Source organism: Ambystoma mexicanum, chromosome 8 (genome assembly GCF_040938575.1).
Source record: "Ambystoma mexicanum isolate Mex_15411 chromosome 8, UKY_AmexF1_1, whole genome shotgun sequence".
NCBI lineage: Eukaryota > Metazoa > Chordata > Amphibia > Caudata > Ambystomatidae > Ambystoma > Ambystoma mexicanum.
The window spans coordinates 212,284,600-212,310,439 of NC_090929.1; the positions used below are offsets into that span (position 1 = coordinate 212,284,600).

Consider the following 25,840-nt stretch of genomic DNA (forward strand, 5'->3'; position numbering starts at 1 on the left):
GGAGTATTCTCAGAAATGTGCTAATTCCCCACCTTAAAGACCCCCAGCAAGTTTGCTGGATTTTGAGGACTTAGTATTTTTAACCTGGAGAGAGTGAGCCCCTTTTTCCCACTCTCGTATTTTAATGTGATTTTTGAACACTGTTTCCTTTCGTTATGGAGCCTGACAAACTCCACAGGCATAATTGTTTACATTGTGTCACACAGCACCTTCAGTCCAGTGGCACAGGGAAGTCTTCCAGATTTCCCAAAGGTTTAAATACCTTCTCTGGGATAAACTACTGTTTCCCAAAGCAGTAAAGTGAAATTGACTTTACTTAGTTGTAACTTTCTGGACGCAGCACACACTGTATTACAATAGGGTGCTGGAGGGGTTACTTGGTATCCCCTTTGTCTAGCTTCCCATGTAACATTTTTATTTTACCCTTTCCTCACTGAATGGCTGCTGGCAGTGGTTTACTTTTTACTACCCTGGTGTGCCATTACCGCGGGCTGCGTTCTCAGCTGCAGTAAAGCACCCAAGGGTGCCATTTTTGTCAAAATGGCCCCGGTCTTCTTTTGTCGCCATTTCTTTGTGGAAAGGTCCTCCTTGAGATTTACTCTGTGCGCCAAACCAGGTTTGGTCCCTTAGTTCGCTTTTCCTTTGGTCGGATTCACAAGTGAAGCCTGCCTCTGGCTCCAGGGTGTCTGGCGGGGGCAGGAAGTGAGGGAGGTGCCCAACACTCCCTGTGATTAGTCTCCTTGGAGACCCAAATGCACTCTGTAATGATTGGCCGGCTGACTGTCCGGCATGGACAGCCACCGTGCTCGGTGACTGACGGCTAGGCTGGAATAAATGGGAGAAGCCTGAATAAAAGGCGAGGCTTTTGGCTCGAAAAGGCAGAGTCGACCACTGGACGAAGGAACCGAAGAACTTGAAGAGGACGCCTGCTTCAACTCCTGGACCGTTGGTTTGCCCGGTGAAGCCCTGCTGCTGTGCTGAAACTCCAATTTCACAACGACAGAGAAGCCCTGCAAGGACGACTACTCCCTTTGAGTTTGTGGGACCAATCAACTAAGCCACATGGACTTCTTCTCTGAGCTGGTTGAATTCCCACAGAGTTGCTGCTGGAACCCTAATAGCCAGGGAGAGGAACACCAGATTGTGTGTGTTGCTTTTAAGTTGGCCAAGAGCTCCAGGAAGATCCTCCAGACTCCCAGGAAGCAGAACTGACCGAGCCTGAGCCCCCTCAAGAGTGCGGGACCCCAGAAGCAAGGAAGGTCCACCTGACTACCAGGAACCGCAGTGTTGCTATTTGCAGTAGTCGCGAGGAGCTGAAACTCCAAAGTGCCACTTATTTGAAGATTGCCGGTTGCGAGCGGTGACCGTCCCATTGCAGTGCATGAGCTCCCAGAAGTCCTCCCTCTTGTCCCCACGACTGAGGCCCAGGAACAATGAGATCTGCAGAGCTGCACAGGAACAGGAGTCATCTGCTGCACTTGTTCTTCAATCCAAAGGTACTGTAAAGTCTGAGAGAACTTGCCTCTTATTGTAGAGTTGCTTGCATCTTCTACATCTCACAAGCCTAAACAGCTTGTGGCTCTACATTGATTCTGCTTATCTTCAAAGACTTCTAAAACATTGTGCAAAGACTTTTCTACTTGCTTACCAGAAGTGATTCAGCTCATATAGACTTGCCTTTTTACTTTGGCTTAACCTGTTATACTGAATGTCTCTGCTTAGGGGGATCCAAAAGTATTTGCCTGCTTAAGAATATTTGTGATGTCTTGTTTGTTCTAATAACCTTTTCCTTTGACCAATTCCTATGAATGTTCTAAATGCTACTGTAAGAAATTAATGTCCCCAGCACCATAGGTATTGAAGTCACCTGAGGGTGTAGGTTGTGACTGTGGGCCATCCCAGAAGGGTCTTTACTGATTTTGAAACTAGGAGTGTGTAGTTTTGGAGTGTATTTGTGTATTGCTTTTATATTGCTCCCTTCTGAAGAAGGCTTATTCTGACTAACAATTGTTTATTTAAGAAACCTTGAGTGCAAGTGTTTATTTGAATACCTGTCACTGTGAATCTGTGTAACTCTCCTACAGCTCACATTGACCCCTCTTGAGATAAGCCTGGCTACTCAACACGCTACTAGCCTGTGTAGTACAGACATATACCAAAGGTTGTGTTCCTATTGCCAGGAGGTCAGGGTTGTGGTAGTGCACCCAAAGGGTACTGCATACAATCGTGTCTAACAGCAATGTTAACAATTTTCTCTGTTAACAACTTGCCTATTAACAACTCTCTCCATTAACAATGTTAACAACTTCCCCTCCCTAACAACTAGTCTTTCATGCACACTCACCAAATTCACAAGGCATACCACTTGCAGACACTAACCAATGCCTCACCTGCTCCAAACCTTTCCTCCACTTTGTGCTTCTTGCTGGTCTCTTGGTCTGCCTACTCCACTGACAACCCACAACTTCCTACTTCCTGGGGTCTCTTTTAACCCTCTCACCATCATCTGGCTTGTCTCTTGTATTTGGCTAATCTTGCCCTGTGTCCCCACCCAGGAGGTGTTGCGTACAAGAAAGGTTTTTAAAAGTGCTTAAAGACCTGCCCTCTGTCTCCACATGTGGACACTGTGGAACAATGATGGCGGTTCATTTTGTTCACTGTCCCAGTTTGTGTTTGGGGTGAGGGGAAGGCGTGATGGTCTGGCCTGGCAGCCCCTGATGCAAGTTCATTCACTATTTGGTATTCACTTTTATGTCCAGGTGGTCCAAGGAGCCTGCACCAGTCCCATTCTCAGTTGGACAGTTTGGCGTGTGTTGCACAATGTTGCAAACAGCCACATAGGAGCTGTGGCTCCTCTGTTTGGTGCTTCTCCTCCCGCGGCACTGTGTTTAGGCCACTCACATTTCACTTCTGATCGGTGAGCCGGTTAGTGTTCTCTGTCTGAGTCTTCAGTGTTTTGCGTGGGGCACTAATTATTCTATTTTGTGGGTGGTGGTCTTCTGTGTTTCTTTACAAGCTAAATATATAACTTGGCCAGCCCCTACAGGCTTGGGGTGATACAAATTGGTACTGCACATTTGTTTTCACATGGATGGGCAGTAATTGGGGCCCTCGCAACTGCCATCGTCACCTCCGGGGTAGAACAGGCTCTGAATACTTGCATGTTAGGCCTCGCACCTGGCCGAGAGGGCTTCCCATATCCCCTCCTGTCAAGGTCAGACCACTGGCCTTGTCATAGAGGGAGAAAGAGTGGGTAGGATAACTTTTTTAAATATTCCCTAGTATCTACTCTAAGTGGAACCTACAGGTTCGTTTGAGATGTGTACTTGTTTTGTCACATATCCTCCCAACCCACACTCATCCCTCCGTGTCCTCTCCTCATCATTTCTATTGGAAACCAACCTTTTACTTATCAATTCCTAATAATTGTGGTGAAATTAAATACTATGGGTCTTGGAAGTGCTACATTGGAACAGCATTTTATTTACATTGGGCTCAGAAGTAGATAACAAATTAAGAACTACTTACTTTTGTTGTGCTTGTATCAGCGAGTTGTAAGATGTCCACTGGTTTCCAGTGTGTGCAGTGGTTTTCCTCCCACCAGTGTTTAGGAACTGTTTGGGTGGATTAAAGTGCTCAAAGGGAATATTTTTTTGTTAGTTTTAAAATGTTACTTTAAAGGATATTAATTACATTATTAATGCGATCACTGTTTACACTTTCAGAAAAAAATGGATGGGCGAGATTACTCAGATGCACAGGGCTTTGCTGCTGACATACGGTTAATGTTTTCAAATTGTTACAAATACAATCCTCCAGATCATGAGGTGGTGGCAATGGCAAGGAAACTTCAGGTAAGCACCACAAACAGGGGAAATAGGGGCACCAGGGGAACGTACTGTTTTTAAAGCGAACATACTATTTCAACCTATTCTTTGAATGTACTTCTAACTTTGTGCATGTGGGGTTCATGTGCTCTGTTGCAAAGGTTTCATATTTAGCATTTTTCAGACATTTCCTATTCTTAGTGTCCAGACCATTTGACGTAGCAATGCCTCCTCTCGTTACATTTGACAACAAGTTGACATAACTTCTAAAAGGGCAGTTGTCATCAGCAATTCATTTATTGGTGGTTTAAACTGGCCGCTCCTGAGGTAAGAAATATTTAATGTGGCAAAATGTATCTCCATTGCCTTGTGACAGGGTAGTTGATAAGATAATCAGTAGTCCTGTTGGAAAAGGGCAAATGTTTCTATAGACGGTCTGCTTGGGATCAAAAGGACATGCTGATTGATTTCTGAACTCGGAACCTAAGCAGAGGATGTCTGGGATATTGGGCACATCTGTTCGAATAGAGGTTTCTACTCGCAGGCAGCCGGGTACACATTCATTTAAATATCCTCTGGTCTCAAGCAAGGATGATTGGAAGCCTCTGCAGAGAATGAAGTACTAGGAAAATGCACTCAAGTGTCACACAGCATTCTGTGCTTTCTCACCAGATTGTGAGACATTAATCTACAGATGTTTTCTACCATTCAGCATCTGATTGCATGTAGGCACTTTAATAGGGTGGCAAACAATTTTTCAGCTAATCGCAAAATTGTCTTTCTTGATAAGCTGGCACATAAGGGTTTAAATATTTTAGACGGATTCTATTTCGTTAAAATGAGGTTGGCGTAGCTTTTGCATTGATTTGTGATGATGCTTAAATAATTCCTGCAGGATGTTTTTGAGATGAAATTTGCAAAAATGCCAGATGAACCTTCTGAGCCACCACCTCCACCACCCCCAGCGGCACCAGTGGTCAGTAAAAGTATAGAAAGTAGCCACAGCAGTGGGGAGAGTTCTTCTGACTCGGACAGCTCTGATTCCGAGGAAGAACGAGCAACCAGGCTGGCAGAACTCCAGGAGCAGGTGAGATCCAGTGACCAGGTAACCTCACAACCTTCTTACGGATATCAATCTTTATAAATAAAATGTTATCAGTCCGATTAATTGTTTATAGTTATAAGCAAGATAGGGAACAAATTAGTAAGTGTAGAGTCAGTCAAAATAAGTTTATCTGATAAATCAACAATTTAACTACAAGATAGTTAACACATTTCTGAGCCATGTGTTTCAAAATTCAGAGCTGTGAGTTTGAATAGAATTGCTCTTGCCAGATGCATTAATTTGCTTAAATGATCCTCACAATTATAATGTATATACATTGATTTCTCAGCCACTGAGTGAATTGCTATCTACAGACTTACTTTGTTTTAGAGGAAACCCTGTATTTCTGAATGCCCAATTGTATTTTTTCAATGTTAATACTGTTAAAGATTAATGTTGTCTTGTTTTCAAAATACATTTTAAAGACTTTTTTGCTTCCCTATTCATTGCAGTGTTTGTAATATATATATTTCTGAGGCTTGTGTAATCTGCTTAGATCACATGCTATGCATAGGCTGACATCTAGTGGAAGCTGCAGAGTATTACAGTTGTTTTCGAAACTCAAAAAGGGACGTTGACAGGGCGTGCCAGTAATACTATCCCGTGTGACGTCTACTGTATCCATGATGCTTCACGCGTTAAGGTCCCCCAGATTGTTTTTTTTCCGCCATCATAGTCTGTTTAACAATACGGAGTTCCTTCTGGCTATTGCCTTTGATTAGAAAAATGTCTAGTATACTCTTTCTGTCCTATGTTAGCTGTTCTCCTGTAAGATTTCTGTCGACCGCATCGAGGACGAACTACTTAGTCGACGACTACACCAACTCGTCTCAACAAACCTTTCAAACGGCCTCTGAAGGCCTCAACAGGCCTCAACCCTCACAGTAGGAAGAGTGGGGGTGTAGTTCATTCTTTACATTCTCTAAGAGAATGCATATTCCTACTCCACCCACTTATTTCGCCAGGCTGCCTTTCCCATACACAATGGAGAATACACCTTTTAAGTTTTGCCCATCCTGTAATCCTAAATACTTCTACGTCCCGTCCCCTTTCCTCCATACTTATGGGGCATCTCTCCGTCCTGTGGGACGGGCCAGGAGCACTTTGTAAAAAGCATCCAAAATTTTGGAAAAATGTGTCCTTCCTCTTTCTTGTGTGGGGCCCGGCACGCGGCCGTAACCCCGCCCACCTTGGCTCCGCACCGCACATCGCCCATCAGTCCTTTTCTCTGCTTGTTCGGGACTGGACGCACTTGCATCCGTGGAAGATTTTCTTCCTTTTTTCCTCTCTGGCTCTCGCTAGTGATCGTGTACTAGTCTGTCTGTCGTTCAAACTAGACTTTCCAGATTGTTCATCGTGTCAAAGACACTTCACAAGAGGGTGTTTAAGTCCGGATCACCATTGGGACTCCTGTTTTTACTACGATTCCCTTTCGGTCCGGGCTCTTCAGCGTCGGTTGGAGTGGTGGGGGGAGGTTTTCCGACGAACTCCTCCTTCGCATTTTCAAGCGTTCATCGACGAAAAGAGATGCCCGGTAAGTTCTTTACTTTTCAGGGCACCCCAGCCGGGAGCCACCGTTCCGGGTTCCTCCTGGGCCGGGAGGGGCGTTGATCGCTCTGTCACCGGGGTTAGCCCTGAGGTGCCCGTTGGGCCTAGTAATTATACCAGAGTTTTCTCCGAGAGTCTCCGTAAGGGGCCTGTGGATACTGGAGTACACTCCGAGGCCCCTCCTGTGGGAGCTGCTTGTAGACGCAGTTCTACTGAGTTGTGTGGTACCGGAGCTTGTTCTGAGGCCCCTCTGTCGGCTTCCCTCAAAAATAAGGCCAGGGTTCGCCCCGAGGCCTCGGCGAGGCTTTGTGTTACCGAACTGATTTTCAAGGCCTGCGCAAGTAAGGCTGTTACCGGACCTGGGTCCGAGGTCCCTCGCACAGAGGCTAAAGTTACCAACATTTCTGAGAGGCCTGGCAAGGCCTTATCGGGGAAGGTTGTTTCATACTGTTCCCGCTCTTGTGGCGACGCCAGATCTGTTGAGGGGGCAAAGAAGGAAACTTCTTCTTTTACTGGCAGTGCCGAGGTCCATCCTGGGAAGGCTAATTTGGCGATTGGTATGTCGCAGAAACATTCCAGGCCACATAGTACTGGCTCAGCCGAGGTTCCTTATGTTAAGGCTAAAGTTAAGACCCCTGATCCATCTACGGGGAACCCTGCCTCACTTCCTCACGTGCTGCAGTTCCCCTCAGGTGATGACAAAATGGTGCCATTTTGGGTGCTCCCCCTACAACTACGCCACCGGCCTCGGGTGTAGGGCTTGGTTCCGTGGGTGAACATAGGGGCTCCCTGTGCGCATCCTTATCGGACAGTTTATGATTGGAACACTCAGATGCCGCTTCTGCACAATGTTTAGTTGCCTGCGGGGTCGGCACCTTTGATTTATGTGGATTCGTCGGTGGAGGGGCCGGTGTCTCACCCTTCCCTGTTACGTCCTGGAATTGTCCTCCTCTTGAGCGGCCTCCTCTGGTTCCAAAATAATCCCCGGAGGACGCCTTTTTCGGCAAATTTCAGACGCTCATGCGTATCGACCCCATGAGGGAATATTTCAAAGGGCTTTTTAGGGAGATATGTCCGCCCGCGCCTCCGGCTCCCCCCATTCCTTCGGTGGTTCCGGCGGCGCCTCCCTTGCCTACGGTGCCTTCCCCGACTCTTCCACCTTTGCCCCCATTGTCCCCCCCATGGACAAGGCAGCGGCCGACACGGTTCAGCAGGATCCTGACCTGTCGGATGACGCGCAAGGCGATCAGGACAACAAGGACCTTCCCCGCTCTATTAGAGCTTTTCATGACCGGGTACTGGACACAATGTGCTTCTTGGATGTTCTGGTGCCCGAGGCACCCGCTCCGCAGGAGGGCGTACCTTCTGGGGCGTTCACCCTGTCTCCTTTGGAGCGTACCGGCCTGTTCTTGCAGAAGGACGTTCTGGCCGAGGTCCGCAGGGTCTGGGAAAAGCCACATTCTGGACTTTTTGTCAATAAGAAAGTTGACGCGCGATATAGGCTGCATTCTTCGGAAGAGCTGGCCCTGTCTTGTCCGCCCTCCTCCTCCACAGTGGTGGCTGCGGCCACTTTGTAGTTCCACGACGGCTACTCAGGTTCTGGGAAAGGAGGATAAGCTCCTTGACTCCCTTGGGAGAAAGATTTTCGCCAACATGGCCTTGCAGCTCAGGCAGGCCAATGCCGAACTGGTGTTAGCGGGGGCTAATATACGGATGTGGAAAGGTCTGTCAGAGTTTGAGGAGTTCATACCGGTCGAGAAGCTGGAAGACTTTAAAGCGGGATTATCTGACGCCAGGGTCTTGGCCCAGGATCTCCTGGAGGTTGCGGCTCATCACGTAGACACCTCGGCTCGGGGCATCATGCTGGGGATTGATACCTCACAACAGGCTTGGCTGCATGCAACCAAATTCTCAAAAGAAGTGCAGGACAAGGTGTTGGACCTTCTGTTCGATGGTAAGGAGCTCTTTTATTCTACAACAGATGTAGAGCTGACCAAGACGAAGGATAGCACTCAGACAGCATAGTCCTTGTCTGTCCTTGTTAAGACCCCTTTCAAAACCCAGAGACCGTTGTCCCCTAAGTCGACCCTCCTTTGGCTTTAGGGGCTTCCTATACCAGAAATCTCAGAGTGGATACCCCTTCGGGGAATAACCGCCGGAGGCAACAACGGACTCTGTTTTTCTCCCGCTCCTCAGCCTCCTCCTCAGGTTCAGGTGGCAACACCACCGAAAAACCTACAAAATGAGGGTTCTCCGCGCTCGCATGAGACCCTGGTGGGAGGACGCATTGCATCTCATTGGGAGGCGTGGCAGACCATCACCGAAGACAGATGGGTCTTGTCAGTCGCTCGGGCGGGCTTCCGCTTACCCCTACCGCCTACCCCACCCATCAACCTTCCTTTTCAGCTGTCGGGCTCGCCCTCCCTCAAAGCCGAGGTCCAGAAACTTCTGGACCTCAGAGCTGTAGAACCCGTACTGCTTGGGGGGGCGAGGGGAGGGCTTCTACTCCCTGCTGTTTACGGCGCCCAAACCCAACCAGGCTGACCTGCTCACCATCCTAGACCTTTCCCAGTTCAATCTTTTCCTACCCCAAGAGAAATTCAAGATCACACCCAGCCAGATACGGTCCTCCTTGCAGATGGGTGATTAGCTCAGCGTGGTGGATCTGCAAGATGAGTATATGCATATTCTGATTTGGAATCCACACAGGAGATATCTCCGTTTCTCTTTGGAAGAGGAGCGATTCCAGTTTCGAGTGCTTTCTTTCGGCCTCAGCTCTGCGCCGCGTTTCTTCACAAAGATGTCGGTGATTGCGGCCTATCTTCATCTCCAGGGTATCCATGTGTATCTGTATTTGGACGACTGGCTCTTACTACGCAGTCCTTGCCCGTTGAAAGCAGCGGGCAATCTTCAGTCTCTCCTTCAGCTCCTGTTCCATCTTGGGCTGTCGGTAAACTGGCGAAAATCTTCCATGACGGTCTTGCAGGACTTCATTTTCCTGGGTTTTCGCTGGAACACTAGCGACTGCAGAGTGTACCTGACCGGGGACAGTATGGCGGATCTGTTAGCCAAGTGTCAGATGTTTGCGCAGTCGAAGAGCATGTCAGCCTGGTGGTTCCAGAGGCTTCTGGGCCTCATGGCCTCGTGCACGTTAGCTATTCCTCTTGCTCGCCTCAAGATAAGGCGGACTCAGATGGCTCTTCGGAGTTCTTGGCGTCAGGCTGTGGACCCAGATTCCAAGCTGATAATGATTCCGGCTTCCATGAGAGTGGACCTGGAATGGTGGTCATCTCTCAACAACCCGTCGGTGGGTGCGGGTTTCCAGGACCCAGCCCCTATGGTGACGATCATGACTGAATCCTCCCTCCTGGGGTGGGGTGCGACGTTGGATCCTCTTCAGGTCTCGATCATAGCCAACAAGGTGGTCCGCATGCGCACGGACAATGTGGTGTCGATGTATTACATCAACAAGCACGGGGGAACAAAGTCTCCCCCTCTCGTGGACCTTTCCATCCAGATTTGGGAGTGGGCTGTGCTTCATGGCGTTTGGCTGCTTGCAGTGCACATTCCGGGCCAGCTGAATGCCACAGCGGATGCCCTCAGCCAGCGGACAGTGGTCAGCTACGAGTGGGAGTTGAAGGCAGAGGTCCTCTCATGGATTTTCTTGTGTTGGGGCACACCGGAGGTGGACCTCTTCGCTACGGCGGCAAACAAGAAGCTTCCTCAGTATGCCTCCTCTCTGGGGGATGCTCTCAAGATTCCATGGCACAACATGAGAGCTTACGCCTTCCCGCCTCTGCCTCTAGTTTACCGTGCAATTTGGAAGCTGAAGAACTCGGTGAACTGTTCCCTTCTACTCCTAGCCCCGTGGTGGCCAGCCAGGTTTTGGTTCTCAGAACTTAAACACCTGTCGGTGTATCCGCCTATCAGGTTACCATTGACCCCCGATCTTCATCAGGTGGAACAGCATATGTGGCACCGCTCCCCACAATAGCTCAGCTTGGCGGCATGGTGCCTGAGTTCAAGTCTTTAGAACATCTTAACTTGTCTGCGGATAACCTGTATTATCCAGGCAGCCAAGAAACCCTCGACTAGGTCCCAGTACAGAAGCAAATGGCTCAGGTTCTGTCATTGGTGTTTAAACAGGCAGTTGGATCCAAGGGGGGGGGGGGGGGGGGAGGCTACAGTTGATACGGTTTTGTCCTTTGTATCTTTCTTAGCAGAGTCGGGTGTCAATGTTCTGTCATGCAGAACTTAACTTTCAGCAGTTTCCGCTTACCTTTCTACGGACCAATGCTCTTACTCTCTGAGTAAACCAGTGGTTAAGAGGCATTTTGCAGGCTTGACACGCCTCTATCCTCCAATTGGTAGTCTGCACCCATTGTGGGATCTAAATGTAGTCCTGACGGCGTTGTGGCATAAGCCTTTCGAGCCAATGGCCACGGTGGACCTCAAGTACTTGTCCTGGAAAGTGTCCTTTTTGGTCGCCGTTGCGTCAGCAAGGCGGGTGAGTGAGCTCCAGGCCTGGTCGGTGGAGCATCTCTTTTCGGTCTTTCACAAGGATAAGGTAGTCCTACGGACGAATCCTGCTTTCCTGCCGAAGGTGGTATCTGAATTCGATCTGAATCAGTCAATCTCCCTGCCAGTCTTTTTTCCAACCCCTACCTCAGAGGCAGAAAGGGTTCTGCATTGTCTCGATGTCAGAAGGGCTCTTAAGTTCCATCTGGACAGAACTTCCGAGCTTAGGAGTTCTTCTCAACTGTTTGACTTTTGGTAACCCTCAGGGTAAGCAGGCATCTAAGGCGACTATTTCTCGGTGGACTGCCGCCTGCATTACGGAGTCTTTCACCGTCCAAGGGCTGAAACCTCCTAAGGGTATTCATGCACACCTGGTGCGGGGAAAGGCAGCCGTGGTTGCTTTTCAGAAATATGTCCCCTGGGAGTCCATCGCTAGGGCAGCTATTTGGGCCTCCCTATCTGCTTTTTGTAAGCATTATTGTCTTGACCGAGCTCAAGAGCTGATGCTCAGTTTGGTCAGGCTGTGCTGAAGAACCTGTTTCAGTAAGGGGTATTTCCGTCCACCCGTAGTTCCTGTAAGAAGTGCTTGGGAATCGCCCATAAGTATGGAGGAAAGGGGACGGGACGTAGTAGTATATCCAGGTTACTCACCATAGTGACCACCTTACTCCTGGTCCATAGTCCCCTTTCCTCCATACTCCCGCCCACCGTCCCCTCTAAGGTTCCTCTGTTATTACTAATAGGTCTTAGACCTGGCGATAGAAAACGACTGATGGGCGATGCGTGGGGTGGAGCCAAGGTGGGCGGGGTTATGGCCGCGTGCCGGGCCCCGTCCAAGAAAGAGAGGAAGGACACTTTTGCCAAATTGTGGATGCTTTTTACAAAGTGCTCCAGTCCCGTCACCCACAGGACGGAGAGATGTCCCATAAGTATGGAGGAAAGGAGACTATGGACTAGGAGTAAGGTGGTCACTACGGTGAGTAACCTGGTTATTCCCTTTCAAAGACTTGCACCGGGTGTGCAATCTTTGTCTCCAAAGGGATCACGCTGAGGGGACAGTGCAAGTCGTGCAAGCTGGTGAAGCCCAAAACACTTAAGGCCGAGGCCGCCACGGACCTACACCGAGCCTCCAGCGATGGCAGCAACGACGTCTACAGTGACGCAGAGGGCGATCGTGATCCGTTGGATACCCGCGTGCAAGCCCCCAACCGGCTGCGGTTCAGCTGCAGGGACACCTGGCGGCACTAGCACAACCAAGCACACCATATAACGCCCCTCCCACAGCCGAAAGTCGACCTAAACGCCGACTGGTAAGCCATACACTGCGTCAAGGGTGAGGTCTGAAAGTTCCCGGTCCTCTCGGCCATCACCATCGCCTAACAGGACCACGCAAATGACAGGCCAGTCAGGCCTCTGCGAAAACTACACAGAGCTCGAAGATGAGCTCATTAAGAAACACGTCCCAGACACGCTATTGAAGAGTCAGGCGTCTAAGAACCATAAGTCTTCAAAAACACAGGGAGAGGGATCTAGTTTAGGCATCATTTCAGGGGATATGCACCATAAAAACCCCTCTGCACCAGAACCAACACCCACCCCACCTGCCCCCACAGTAATCCCAAGTTCATCGCAATGGACAGCAGAAATGATTGATAGTCATGAGACAGATGTCTTCCCTAGCTAATTTCTTTGACCACCTGAGGCTTCAGGGTGCCCCACTCAGCGCACCAGCTACTACTGGAAGCGGGGCATTAGTTACCCAGCCCCCCACCAAGAGAGCACGCACAGACCCCACACAAGCTCCCTCCTCACAGCAGGACTTACGGCAACTTGCTTATTGTGACAACATGCAAGACTTCCAGGACACTGGAATTTACACTGACCCTGAAGACCAAGGGGACATGGGTGATGTCGACCAATTGTTCAATGACGACGAGGATGTCTACGTCATACAATCTCCAGATCAATCTGACCCACCGGTAGCAGATTGACCAGTGGATAATCATATATAGTTAAGTGACCTCCTAAAAGCGGCAGAACATTTTACAATCGATGCACAAGAGACACGGGTGGACACAGACTTTGTTGTGAACGTACTGGGCGATAAAGTGTACCCAATTCATCCCTCTACTTCAATCACTACAGAGGCGCATCCAACCCTCTCTAATTAAAATTTAACATGGGCAGTGAACCCACGCATTGTGTTCCGGCCAGCTCCCTCAGACCCCCTTTACATCAGGGGACAGTTAAAGCCAGACTCCTTAGTGGTTACAACTACTAGGAAGAGAGCAGGAACACCTTGTCTTTCCTAAGCCCCTCCGGATAAGGAGAGTAAAAAGATTTATACTTTTGGAAGAAATGTAGCCTATTCGGCAGCTTCCCAGGCTAGAATCGCTAATAAAGCCACCTTATTAGCTAACTACAACTGTCACAAGTGGGATGGGATGGCCGAGCAAATAGCTTCAGTCCCAGACCCCCTAAAAACACAATTGTCACTCCATTGCAGAGGGTGAACAAATGGCAAACTGCATCCTCAAGAACAACTTGGATGCAACAGCCAATGCAGGGAAAATAATAGCAGAGGGCACGTTTATCAAATGCCATGCGTGGCTACGCCAGTCTGGCTTCAAGCTCGAGACTCGGGCTACCCTCCTGAATATGCCCATAGAGACAAACGTGTTTGACAAAGCGGTCGAAGACGGTCTAAAGAATACAAAAGAATACGATACCCTAATGTCATCAGGGCAACTCAACAATAAACCCTCTGGGCAAAGACGGGGGGCTACAATTTTCCCTATTTTAGATGGCAAAACTCTCAACGTGCATCAGGTTACAACCAGGGTCAAAGCTCTTCTTGGAGCTCATCTCAGGGACAGTCCTCGCAACAAAACTTTGGGAGGGAATTGCCTCAGACAAGTGGGTACTTTCAACCGTAGCGGGTGGCTATTGTAGAAAACTGTTACAGCAACCCACCAACCACCCACTAAGACAAAGTAACACTTCCAAGGAAGAACAGCGTATCCTTTTGGAAGAGGTGACGGCGCTACTCTTCAAGGACGCCGTAGAAACCATCCTGGCAAACCAGGTAAACGAGGGTATTTATTAAATGTACTTACTTGTGCCAAAAAAGACCTCACGAGGCGCCTGGTCTTAGATGTGCACCCAACACCTATGTCAAACCACAGAAATTCTGCATGACAAGGCTACAGGAAGTATTGCCACTGCTAAAGCTGGAGGGGGGGAGACTACATGGCAACCTTGGTTCTCCAGCACGTGGTCTGGCATGGATTCACATGCTCATGAATATTCCCCGTCGTCTGACTGGGAATCCTGTTTCTAAACTGTCTTTCTCCTATAAAACCAATCGCTGAGCTGTGGGTCATACTGCCCCAGCCAATGACTGCCCTCTACCTAAGCCCCTCTTCAGGCAGCCATCTTCAGATTATTACTGCACGTCCAAGTGTTGGGCGTCGTCACATTTTGCTCTTGGAGGTTTTATGCGTTTTTTCGCTTTTGTGATAGGAACATTCTATTTTTCGGTCAATTGAGCCTTTGTGCTCCATCGCTTACTCTTCTGATCAACGAGGACTAGTTTTTCGGCAACTTTCATCGCCCCTCAAGGGCAGAAATCGTTTCATGTTCTTCTTGGAAGCTTCCAGAAGTTCTTCAGGACTACACCACGCCTGATCATGTCGGAGAAGGACGGAGCTTCCCTCTTCAAGCTGTGCACCAGCTGTGGTTTGCCGAATGTTTATTCGGATGAAGAGAATTGCCAGTGCCTGTATTGTCTACACCTGGTGCATAAAGATTGTGAGATCTGCCGTGGCTTCACTAAGCGCAAGATGAAGGATCGGCACGTCTGATTGACGGCGTGGCTCCAGACAAGGGCCTCTACACTGGGGGAATCTCGGGGCATGCCCCCTCTGGATCCAGCCAACCTGAGCGGGCTCTAAATACTTTGGGGGCGCTCAATCTGTGGGGGCCTCACACAAGGCCAAGCACTGCGAGTCCGCTTCTATCGGGGTTGCCACTCCAGGGGGCCCCGCGAAGGTCAGGCCACGTTCGTCTCCATCTGCCTTGATCTCCAGCCACTGCTGCAGCTGGAAAGCTGCTGGAAACACTGGATAAGGCCAAACAAGGCAAGGTGTCTGAACCGCCTGTGGAGAAGGCCAAGCAGGACAAGGTGTCTGAGCTGACCGTGAAGGAGAAGACCAGGATTGCCGACCTGCCTGTGAAGGCAGAAGTGGTCCAGGCCAAATCATCATCCTCCTCCTCGATCGAGATGGTGGTGGCCTCCCTTCCGAAGGCAAAAGGGGCTGACCCTGTCCAGGGTGCCCCGGTGGCAGCCAGAGTGATTCTCCCAGCCAGGAGGTAGTCTTCGTTGAGGACGATAGTAAAATCCCCAGAGAAGAGGATGCCAGACCTCAGCCCGAGACGGACCCCTCAGGATCCAAAGAAAGGGGAGGAGAGACGAACTCTAGGGCACGGACATTTCTTCGTCCAACGAGGAGGAGATACTTTCTGTAATATTAACCAAAAAAAGACATGGGTGTTGGGCAAGATTGTATGCAGTACCCATTGGGAGACTACAGCAACCTTGACCTCCTGGCAATAGGAACCCAACCTTTTGGTGTAAGTCTATACTACAAAGGTTGTAGTATGGCTGAACAGCCAGGCTTATCTCGAGGGGTCAATGTGAGCAGTTGAGTGGCTACACAGGTTCACAGTGACACGTATTCAAATAAACTTACACTCAAGGTTTTTTGATTAAACAAATATGAATTTAAGTCAGTTATATAAGCCGCCTTCAGAAGGGAGCAAACCATGTAACACTTCAAAACACATTTCAAAACACATTTCAAAACACACTTCAAAACACACTTCAAAACACACTTCAAAACACACTGTCTAAATCGGATGATACCCATTGGGGATGGCACACAGACACTTCTAAGAAGAGTCTCTCAGGGAGCCAGGACAGCCTATGTTAGTTGAGTGAAGTATAGGGGAGCTGAAGATCTTCTTTGCAGGTAAGTAAGGCTTGCACTATGTTTTTAGTAATGCTTGTAGAAATAAGATCACTTGAAGGGCCACGAACTGGAAGGCCTGTGAGGGCCAAAGTTGCAAGCAACTCTTCAAGGTTAACCAAGACAAGTCGCAACTGAGAAAAAGTAAGGCTGCACCACTAGAGGTAAGTTAAGTTCTTAGACTTTACAGAACCTTTGGTTAGAAGAAATGGTTCCAGCTGGCTTCTGTTCCGGTACAGCTCTGCAGTTATGTGTGTTCCTGTGCCTCAGTCGTGGGAACAAGAGGGATCAGCAATGGGCAAACTTCTATTCAGCGGCATTTTGCAGTTTCAGCTCCTCGCGTCTGACAGCATGTTAGGCAAAGTTTGTATGCAGTACCCTTTGGGACCACTACACATCTAGGACTACAGGTGTAAGCAAAACCAACCCTTGGTGTAAGGATGTTACACAGAGGTCTACAATCACAAGTGTTCAGATAAACACTTACACTCAAGGTTTCTTTGATAAATATGTATCTGTCAGTTATAAAACATTCATAAGAAGGACGCAATTATAAATCGTACTCAAATACACTTCAACACTATTTCAGAAATAGTTTTCAAGAGGAGTAAAGGCAAAGATTATTATAACATGAAAGGTTACAATTCTTAGACAGTGCAAATATTTAGAGTTCACCAGAGTCAATTCAATAGGCAAGGCCAAAATCAATGGGCTAAAGTCTTGGATGGGATAAAGCAGTTGTGGTAGTAAAACGGAGAAGTCTCTGCAGAAGTTCTTAGGAATAGTTTGTAGCATGAAGAATCATGTTTGGTCACAAGCGGCTTTAGGCCTGTGAGTTGGGGAAAGTTTCAAGCACTTTCACCACAAGAGCTAAGTACTTATCTGATTTTACAGTATCTTTAGAAATGAAGAAAAATATGCAGCTGATGACTTCTGGTTGTGCAGATCTCGCTGTTCCTGGGCCTCAGTCGTGGGGACAAGAGGGAGGACGTTGGGGGATCCCTGCACTGGGACTGGTCAAAAAGCTGGCAACTGGCAAATCTTCAATTCTGGTATCTGTAGTGAAGCACACAAGCTGGTGTCCCTCTCCCTGGTTATTAGATTTTCATGCAGCACTCTGAAGAAAATGGAACCAGCTCCGATTGGTATCCAGGTGGCTTAGTGTCGAGTTGATTGGTCCCACCAACTCAAAGGGAGAAGTCGTCCTTGCAGGGCTTCTCTGTCGAGATGAACTTGGTGATTCGGACCTGCAGCAAGGCTTCACCGGGCAAACCAACGGTCCAAGAGTTGCAGCAGCTGTCCTCTTCAAGCTCGCCTTCGGTTCTTTCGTTCCATTGGTGGACTCTGCCTTCCAAGCAGGTTTCACCCCATTCATGTCAATCACACAGCAGGGAAGCAGTCCTTGCCGGACAGCCAGCCGGCCAATCCCCTTTGGGTGCATTCCTGTAACCAAGGGGATTAAGCACAGGGAGTTTGGGCTCCTCCCTCACTACTTACACCTGCCAGACATACTGGAGCCAGAAGCGGGCTTCATTCGTGAATCTCGCCAAGGACCAAACTAACCAGGGGACCAAACCTGGGTTGACGCGCAGAGTAAATCTCAAGAAGGACCTTTCCAACAAGAAATGGCGAAAAAAGACCAAGGCCATTTTGACAAAATGGGCACCCATGGGTGTCTTGCTGCAATTGCAGCCCGCAGTAAAAACGCATAATGGTAGTAAAAAGTAAACCACTGCCACCAGCCATTAATTGTAGAAAGGGTAACGTAAAGAATGTTACATGAGAACGTAGACAAAGGGGATACTAAGTAACCACTCCGGTGTTAAAGAGAATTCTCAAAAATGTGCTAATTGCCTTCACCTTAGAGACCCCCAGCAAACTTTGCTGGATTTTAAGGACTTCATTTTTTTCCTGGAGAGAGTGCCCCTTTTTTCCCCCACTCTCTCGTGTTTTGAAATGTGTTTTACTCTCGTTTTCTTTGGTTATGGAGTTTTAGACCCCACTCCATAGGCATCATCTTTTCATTTGTGTCACAGAGCACCCTCAGTGCAGTGGCACAGGGAAACCTTTTTAGGCTTTTCCAAGGTTTAAATACCTTCTCTGGGATGAACTACTGTTTCCCAGAGTAAGTAAAGTAACACAGCGGCACCAACTGTAAGTGCACTCCAACTTACAACGTGGTAAATCGAGACAACCGCTACCTGTTGGCACCCAAACAGTGACAGTTGCGCAAATACTTACATCTCTATGTTCAGTTGAATCTCGCCTTGCGGTCAGTCTGTAGTCTATGCCACCATAACGAGTATCAGACTGAGGTGTCCATGTTGGAACTAGTAGCTCACAGAAATAGCAACGTGGTGTGGAAAAATAATGGTCTTTTCTATTTTGTGCTACCTGAGAACCTACGCCTTCCCTGGAAGCCTTCTTTATGTGGAACAAACACTCATTGAAATTGGCGTTCCACTCAGTACACCATTGTGCGTTCGACAAAAGTGTGAGCAGGCGGGCACAGAGGTGTCCAAGTCAATTATCAAAAGTTAAACAAGGTCATTGTCCATTCTTAAAAAGGGCGATCAAAACTGACAATTGGTTAGATCAGTATAGTTAGTTTAGTATAATTGCCACTTGATGGATGAATTGCTCAACCCTTTATTTCTCATATTTCTCACTATGCATATTTATCTTCTAAAGTTGGATGGGGACAGAAGAAACTGGTCACCAATCGATCAACACGTACAGAAATGTGCATCTGGTTGGTAAAACATTAGAATGGTGATACTCATGTGACAAACTATTTCTGAAAAATGAAATAGATTAACACCAATACCTACAAATTGTGCCATTCCACTATCTCATTTAGGCCTTCTGCTGTATGGCATAAAAAGATGAGCCATTGTTCTTTAGCATAGTCTTTTTTTGGTGTGCTCTGTATTGATAAATGATATTTGAAGTAGAACCGTCCCTTTTGAAGAGACACTCGAATCGCCAATGGATACGAAATGACTAACCAGGGGGGGCTGTAATTACTTTATTCTTTATGCAGCTTCTGTGCTCTGATATCCGTGTCTTGATTATTATTTTTTTCGGTCATACCAATGTAGAACTTCTCACACACACCAAATTGCATATACAACCATGCTGGAGTTGCAATTAATGAATTGTCTCTGGACTCAGATTAGCAAGTCCGAGATCTACTTCCTTAGTTTTTGAAAAGGTGCAGTTAACGCACTTCCCGCATGGTGCATGCCCCGTTGGGAGATTTTCACTAGTATACCAGGGATGACATCTGTGAAACAGTAACCATGAATTTCGGACAGTTGGTTTGTGGAAGGGCTTGACCTGTAGGATATTTCTATGAGGATCAACCCAAAGGAAGTCCAAAAAATTGATCTCTGACTTATTATGAACTGAAGTAAATTTAAGGAAATTCTGTTGGTTGATCCACTCCATAAAACTTCGGTTGAAGTGGGACCATCAGATGGGCAGGAGCCCATCCAGCGACCCAGCCGCAGGCCCAAGGATAAGCGCGACATCCACAAGCACTTTCCCACTTGCATTTGCAGGGTAAGCTCAAGACCGCGATCCGACCCCTGAGGGAAGGCCCACTGCCCTGCAAACCGCCTACTGAGGCCTTCCACGTTGTCCGCAAACCGCCGATAATACCCGGCAAGAAAGAAAATGGCTGCCTCCTGCATTTGTTGATAGGTTGCCTAGCAACCACTACGGACGAGCCATGCCGCCCATTGGCTCTCAAAAGCTATATCCTGGCTACAGCGCCACCGGAATGCAAGAGCCGGCACGCCTATTTAAGGCACCCTTGAAGGCACAGGCCTGTCTGTGGCCGTACGAGCCGTCGGCCACCCACGCTGCCTCGACTTCCGCCATCAGAGTGTGTGAGTACCCTCACAATCAGCCTGCTCATCGCACCCTTAGCTCTGAATGTCGTGCATCCCCCTTTTCACCCACTTCCGTCCACCTCCTCACAAACATGTGCCAAATTAACATTGTATCACCCCCCACCATACCAACCACTGTCACAGACAACGTCTGTGTGTGATCCACTGGCGTTCGGCATCTACAGAACCACCCCCTACTTATTCTGACCATGCTCTGAGGCCACTCTATCCTCCATGACTTTGCCTGAACGACGTATTGGCCTTGCCTCACTATTACCTTCATTACCACTAGCTACTACCACGCTGCACTTTGTCAGGTGCTGCGCCATTACTTTAATTTTGCTTTAGCATGGCCCATTGCTCTCCACTGTAATGTGTGCACCCTACTAGCTCTGATTAGGCGGTTTTTAGACCTCCACCTTGGCACTCAGGTCAGAGGCCAAATCCTTCCTCCTCACCTAGTTTTTGCCCTAGTCGCTCCAAATGCATTCCACCACGTAACCTCTGGCTCTGCACATAAATCAGAACATACATTGCACCATCCTAACCTGCTAACGCTAGTACTTTATCCTCCTTCTCTAATCCCTCCCTGTCCACCATGTTAACTACCTACGTAGTCTACTCACCCAACTCCCCTCCACAACCAAGATGACTGCCACTCCCAAATGAACATCCCAGTCGTGCTCAGCCCTCAAGCTCACCGAGCTTCTAGGCTCACCAGGCTCGGGTCCCGCACTGAACCAGCACTACCCACCATCCTTCCCAATCCCTTAATTGGTAGGAACCTCAGGCTGAGCTCTTGCACCCACCACACCTACACTACTAAATACACCTCCATAGGCAAAGACCCCCACCGCCCACTGGATACATCTCCCTCATATAGGTATTCCGCCGTCTCCTTCAAACCCACCCGCCTGAATGATTCACAATCCTACAAACCTTCTGTTAGGGAGAATTCTCATAAATGTGCTAATTCCCTTCACCTTAGAGATCCCCAGCAAATTTGCTGGATTTTGAGGACTTGATTTTTTTACCTGGAAAGAGTGCAAGCCTTTTTTCCCCACTCTTTTATGTATTTTGATGTGTGTTTTTCACTTGTGTTCTTCGATTATGGAGTTTTAGACCACTCCGTAGGCATCATCTTTTCATGTGTGTTACACAGCACCCTTAGTGCAGTGACACTGGGATGTCTTTTAGACTTCCCAAAGGTTTAAATACCTTCTCTGGGATAAACTACTGTTTAGCAGAGAATGTAATGTGAAATTGACTTTACTAGTCTTTTTAAATTCCTAGACCCAGCACACACCCAATCTTGCAATAGAGTGCTGAAGGGGTTACTTAGTATCTCCTGTGTCTAGATACTCCTGTAGCAGTCAAATGCTATCCTTTCCTCTCGAAATAGCTGGTGGCAGTGGTTTTACAACAAACTACCGCTATCAACGGTAGCATTGAATCACGGGAGCCATGTTTTGCAAGATGGAGTCTGAGCCCCCTTTGTTTAAGGTCTTCTTTTTTGACATTTCTTTATGTAAAGGTCCTTCTAGCGTTTTGCTCTGCACGTCAAACCAGGTTTGGTCCCTTTGTTTGTATGCCTTTTGGCGGGCTTCAGGACTGAAGACCGCCTCTGGCGCCTGAGTGTCTGGGGTGGGCAGGAAGTGAGGGAGGTGCCCGAAACTCCCTGTGCTTAGTCTCCTACGAGACCCAAATGCATTCTGCCGTGATTGGCTGGCTGACTGTCCAGCAAGGACAGCCACCCTGCTGGGTGAGTGGCAGCTAGGCTGAAATGAAAGGGAGAGAACGATTTAAAAGGAGAGTCTCTTGGACTAGAAAGCAGTCAACCACTGGAACGAAAGAACCGAAGACGAGCTGGAAAAGGACGGCTGCTGCAACTCCTGGACCGTTGGTTTGCCCGGTGAAGCCCTGCTGCAGGTCCAAATTGCCAAGTTCATCTCGACAGGGAAGCCCCTTCAAGGACAACTTCTTCCTTTGAGTTGGTGGGACCAATCAACTCATAAGCCACCTGGATACCATTCTCGGAGCTGGTTAGGATTAACCAGGGGGAAGGACACCAGCTTGCGTGCTTTAAGAACCGCTATTCGAACTAAAGTGACTCCATTCTGTTTGGTATTTTGATGATCCTGTGCAGTGCAGGAGTCCCCATACGTCCTCCCTCTTGTCCCCATGACTGAGGCTCAGGAACAGTGAGATCTGCAGGAACTGCCAGGAACCAACAACTTCAGCTGCATTAGTTTATTCATACTAAGGTACTGTGCCAAACCGATTGAGAGAACGCCACTCTTGCAGTGAAAGTTTGTGAAACTTTCCCAACTTGCAGGGCTAATCAGCTTGTGACCCAACAAATGATTATTTTTTGCCTAAATTACTTCTGAGAACTTTTGCAAAGACTTTACTGTTAGATACCAGAACTGCTCTTTCCTATCCAGAACACTAGCCCATTGACTTTGGCCTGGCCTATTGACTTGAATTGAACTCTTCTGGTGAACTGAAACTATTTGCACTGTCTTTCAAGTATATGTGATCTATTCTACTTACCCTATCCTTTTTGCTCACTTCTAAGTAACTGAACTGCCATTTGTCTCCTATTTCAGGGGAGTTCAAACTGTCTCAAAATCTTAGACTTTTCTATTGAAGTATATTGGTATATAATATTAATTTGTCTTCTTCTAGTGAAATGTTTTCTAAATGATTGTGTAATAAATTAATAAGTGTTTTACCAATAAACCTTGAGTATAAGTGTTTACTTGAACCCCTCTGAAAGTACTCAGTGTAACTACTTGTACTGCTCACATTCACTCTTGAGATTAGCCTGGCTGCTCGGCTCGCTACCAAAAACTGTGTGGTACAGACTGATACCAAAGGTTGGTTTGGCTTACACCTGTAGACCTAATTGTGTGTGGTGGTCCCAGAGGGTACTGCATGCAATTTTGCCTAATACCTTCTTCCACCACAACCCCTCCCTCCCTTTCCTTCATTCTATCACCCTACCCTCCCATTTCTAAACCTGCCCTCTTCCTCTTAGACCTCTCGGGCACCTTCGACCTTGTGGATCACAAGACCCTCACCACCCATCTCACTCTTGCAGCTCACTGCACCAACAAGGCATCCTCTTGGATCACCTCGTTCCTCGAAGGAAGAGCCATGAAGATCTTCTCAGACCAGGCGAATACAGCTCCATCCATTGCGGAGTTCCTCAAGGCTCCGGCACAGCTCCCACCCTATACAACCTGTTTACCAAACTGCTCCTTGACAAATTTGACTCCATCGGCATATCTTACACCAACTATGCCGATGATACACAGGTACTCCTTCCACTCTCAGGCAAATATGACCAGGACACTGCTGCCCTCACCCATATCTATACCACCATCCAAGCCTGGATGGCGGCCAATGGGCTGTGTCTTAACGGCGACAAAACCGAGATCATCATTATGGGCTCCAAAGAAACTCGACAACTCCACCATCCCGATCTCCTAGTCAGTTAAGACACTAGGGGTCTTCCTAGACTGTACGCTTTTCATGACACGACGGGTCAGTGCCATTGCCTCCTCTTCTGCCCACTCCACCAAGCTCATAAACGCAGTTAAACCATTCCTATCCAATCGAACTGTCAATCAATAGCTAGAGCCACCATTGGGGCTAAGCTAGACTATTGCAATGCTCTCCTAGCTGGCACCTCCACAAAAAACCTAAACAGACTTCAAATAGTCCAAAACAATGCTCTCAGAGCAGATCTCAAGATCCCAAAGAGGGACCATATCGCCCAGGCCAGGCAAGCTGCCCATTGGCTCCCGTAAAAGAAAGGATCACTTTCAAGACCCTTACCCTTGAGCACACATGCTTAAGCCTGTCTGCCTTGCCATACCGGTCAGAGACCATCACCAGAGACACCTCATCACGCCTCCAAAAGAACCTGCTACGCCAATCAACTGCGCATCCCATCAATCAAAAGAGCCAAAGCAGGATGGATTTGCTTTCCTTATATTGCACCCAAACTGTGGAATGCCCTACCCAACTCACTCAGAGCCGACATCCGCTCTCCCAGCATTCTGGAAAATGCTATAAACTGCACTCTTCAACTAATGTTTGCCTTTTCCTCCCCCTTATCTTTCCTGTAAACTAAGTATGCATCTGCCTTCTCGCATTCATGTGAATCTCTACTATGAATTTCTTTGTAACAGCGCCACGATGCCCATGGGCTGATGTGCATTTTAAAAATGTTAATAAAGGACAAAGATATCTTGTCACCGTCCCAGAGGACCAAAATATTGTCTGTGTAGCGCCTCCATAGACTGTTCTTAAACAAAAACGGGTTGGTAGCCCTATATATTGTTTGTAGTTCAAATGATTAGCCGCTGAAGGCGCCACTAACTAACCCGTCGCTGTTTGGTGGGAAAGAACTCCAGGGCACGGACGTTTCCGCTCAAGTTTCTGTTGTGGAAGACGGCGTTCCTCATGGCCATCAACACTGCAAGACAAGTAGGTGAGATCCAGGCCCTGCCCTGCAAGCGGCCTTACTTGACTTTCCACGAGATGAGGGTGGTGCTGCGGATGCACCCCTCCATCATCCCCACGGTTCCATTGGCATTTCATCTCAACGAGCCCTTGGTGTTTCCTGTGTTTTTTCTGGCGCCTTTGTCGCCGGCTGAAAGGACTTTGCACTCGCTGGATGTGGCTAGAGCGCTGAAGATTTGTGTGGCCTGCACGAAGATTTTCCGTAAAACTTCTCCGCTTTTTGTGAACTTAAGCCCTGTGAACCATGGGAAGGCCCTGTCCAAGGCTTCCATTTCCAGGTGGCTCTACAGGCTGTTTCACTCGCTGTCACCGGTTGGCCAACCGACCGCTGTATGGCCGTCCGAGAGCCCATTCCACCAGAGCGATAGCTGCTGCAATGGTGTTCTGTCCGGTGTGCCTCTGCTGGACATCTGCAGGGCTGCTACGTGGAGGTCAACGCACACCTTCACAAAATTCTACTGCGTCAACAGGGATTCCAGGGAGGAGTCGTCACCCAGAGTTTAGTGATTGGTTTATAGGAGAAAGACAGTTTAGAAACAAAACTGTTTTTCTTTTACCGAAGATTCCCAGCCTGACTGGGAATATTTGAGCATATGAATCCATGCCGGAGACTGCACCAGCCTTGTCCTCTTGGCAATAGTTAACCCAACCTTTTGGTATAAGCATGTACTACACAAGTTGGTAGGATGATTGAGCAGTCCGGCTTATCTCAAGGGAGGTCAATGTGAGCTGTAGTGTTATCACACAGATTGGAAGTGACAAGTATCCAAGTGAACACTTAAACTCAAGGTTTCCTGCTTAAACAAATATTTAATAATTTAAGTCGGTTGAATAAGCCTTCTTTACAAGGGAGCAAAAATATGTAACAATAATATAATTCAAAACTACACGCTGTTTCAATAAATCAGTAGATACCCATTTGGGATGGCACACAGATACTTCCTACACCCTGAGGTGACTTGCATAACTAGGATATTGATATATCACTGGCGCATTTAGAGCAATACTGAGATTAGTGGCAAAGGAAAAGATAAGTGAATAAAACAATGGTTTACAAATATTCTTAAGCAGGTAAGTACTTTTTGAACCCTCCAATGCAAGGTAAATTAACCATTTCCTGGGGGAAAGGCAAAATACAAAGTCAGAGGTAAGAGCGTCTTTCAGGGGGCCAGGAGAGCCAATGTTAGTTGAGCAAAAGTCTCTAGGTGAGCTGAAGCGCTACTTGCAGGTAGGTTAAAAGTCTTGCACAATGTTTTAGTAGTCTTTGTATAAAAATGAAATCACTGTTGGGCCACAAGCTGGGAGGCTTGTGAGGGGCAAAGCTGCAAGCAACTCTGCAGGGGCAACCAAGACACGTATCAACTGAGAGCTAGCAAGGCTACACAA

At 48.0% G+C, this 25,840-nt stretch overlaps 1 protein-coding gene across 7 annotated transcripts in view; it reads left to right on the forward strand.

Moving 5' to 3' along the window:
- BRD3 (bromodomain containing 3) overlaps positions 1 to 25,840 on the forward strand; it is an 853,641-nt gene that overhangs the window by 495,624 nt on the left and 332,177 nt on the right. For 6 of the 7 annotated variants that reach the window (XM_069609614.1, XM_069609620.1, XM_069609619.1 and 3 more), the window contains 2 exons: positions 3,726 to 3,854; positions 4,723 to 4,932. In XM_069609614.1, coding sequence (XP_069465715.1) covers positions 3,726 to 3,854; positions 4,723 to 4,932 — 339 coding nt within the window. The remainder of the gene's footprint in view (positions 1 to 3,725; positions 3,855 to 4,722; positions 4,933 to 25,840) is intronic. The other variant, XM_069609618.1, reaches the window with a different exon arrangement.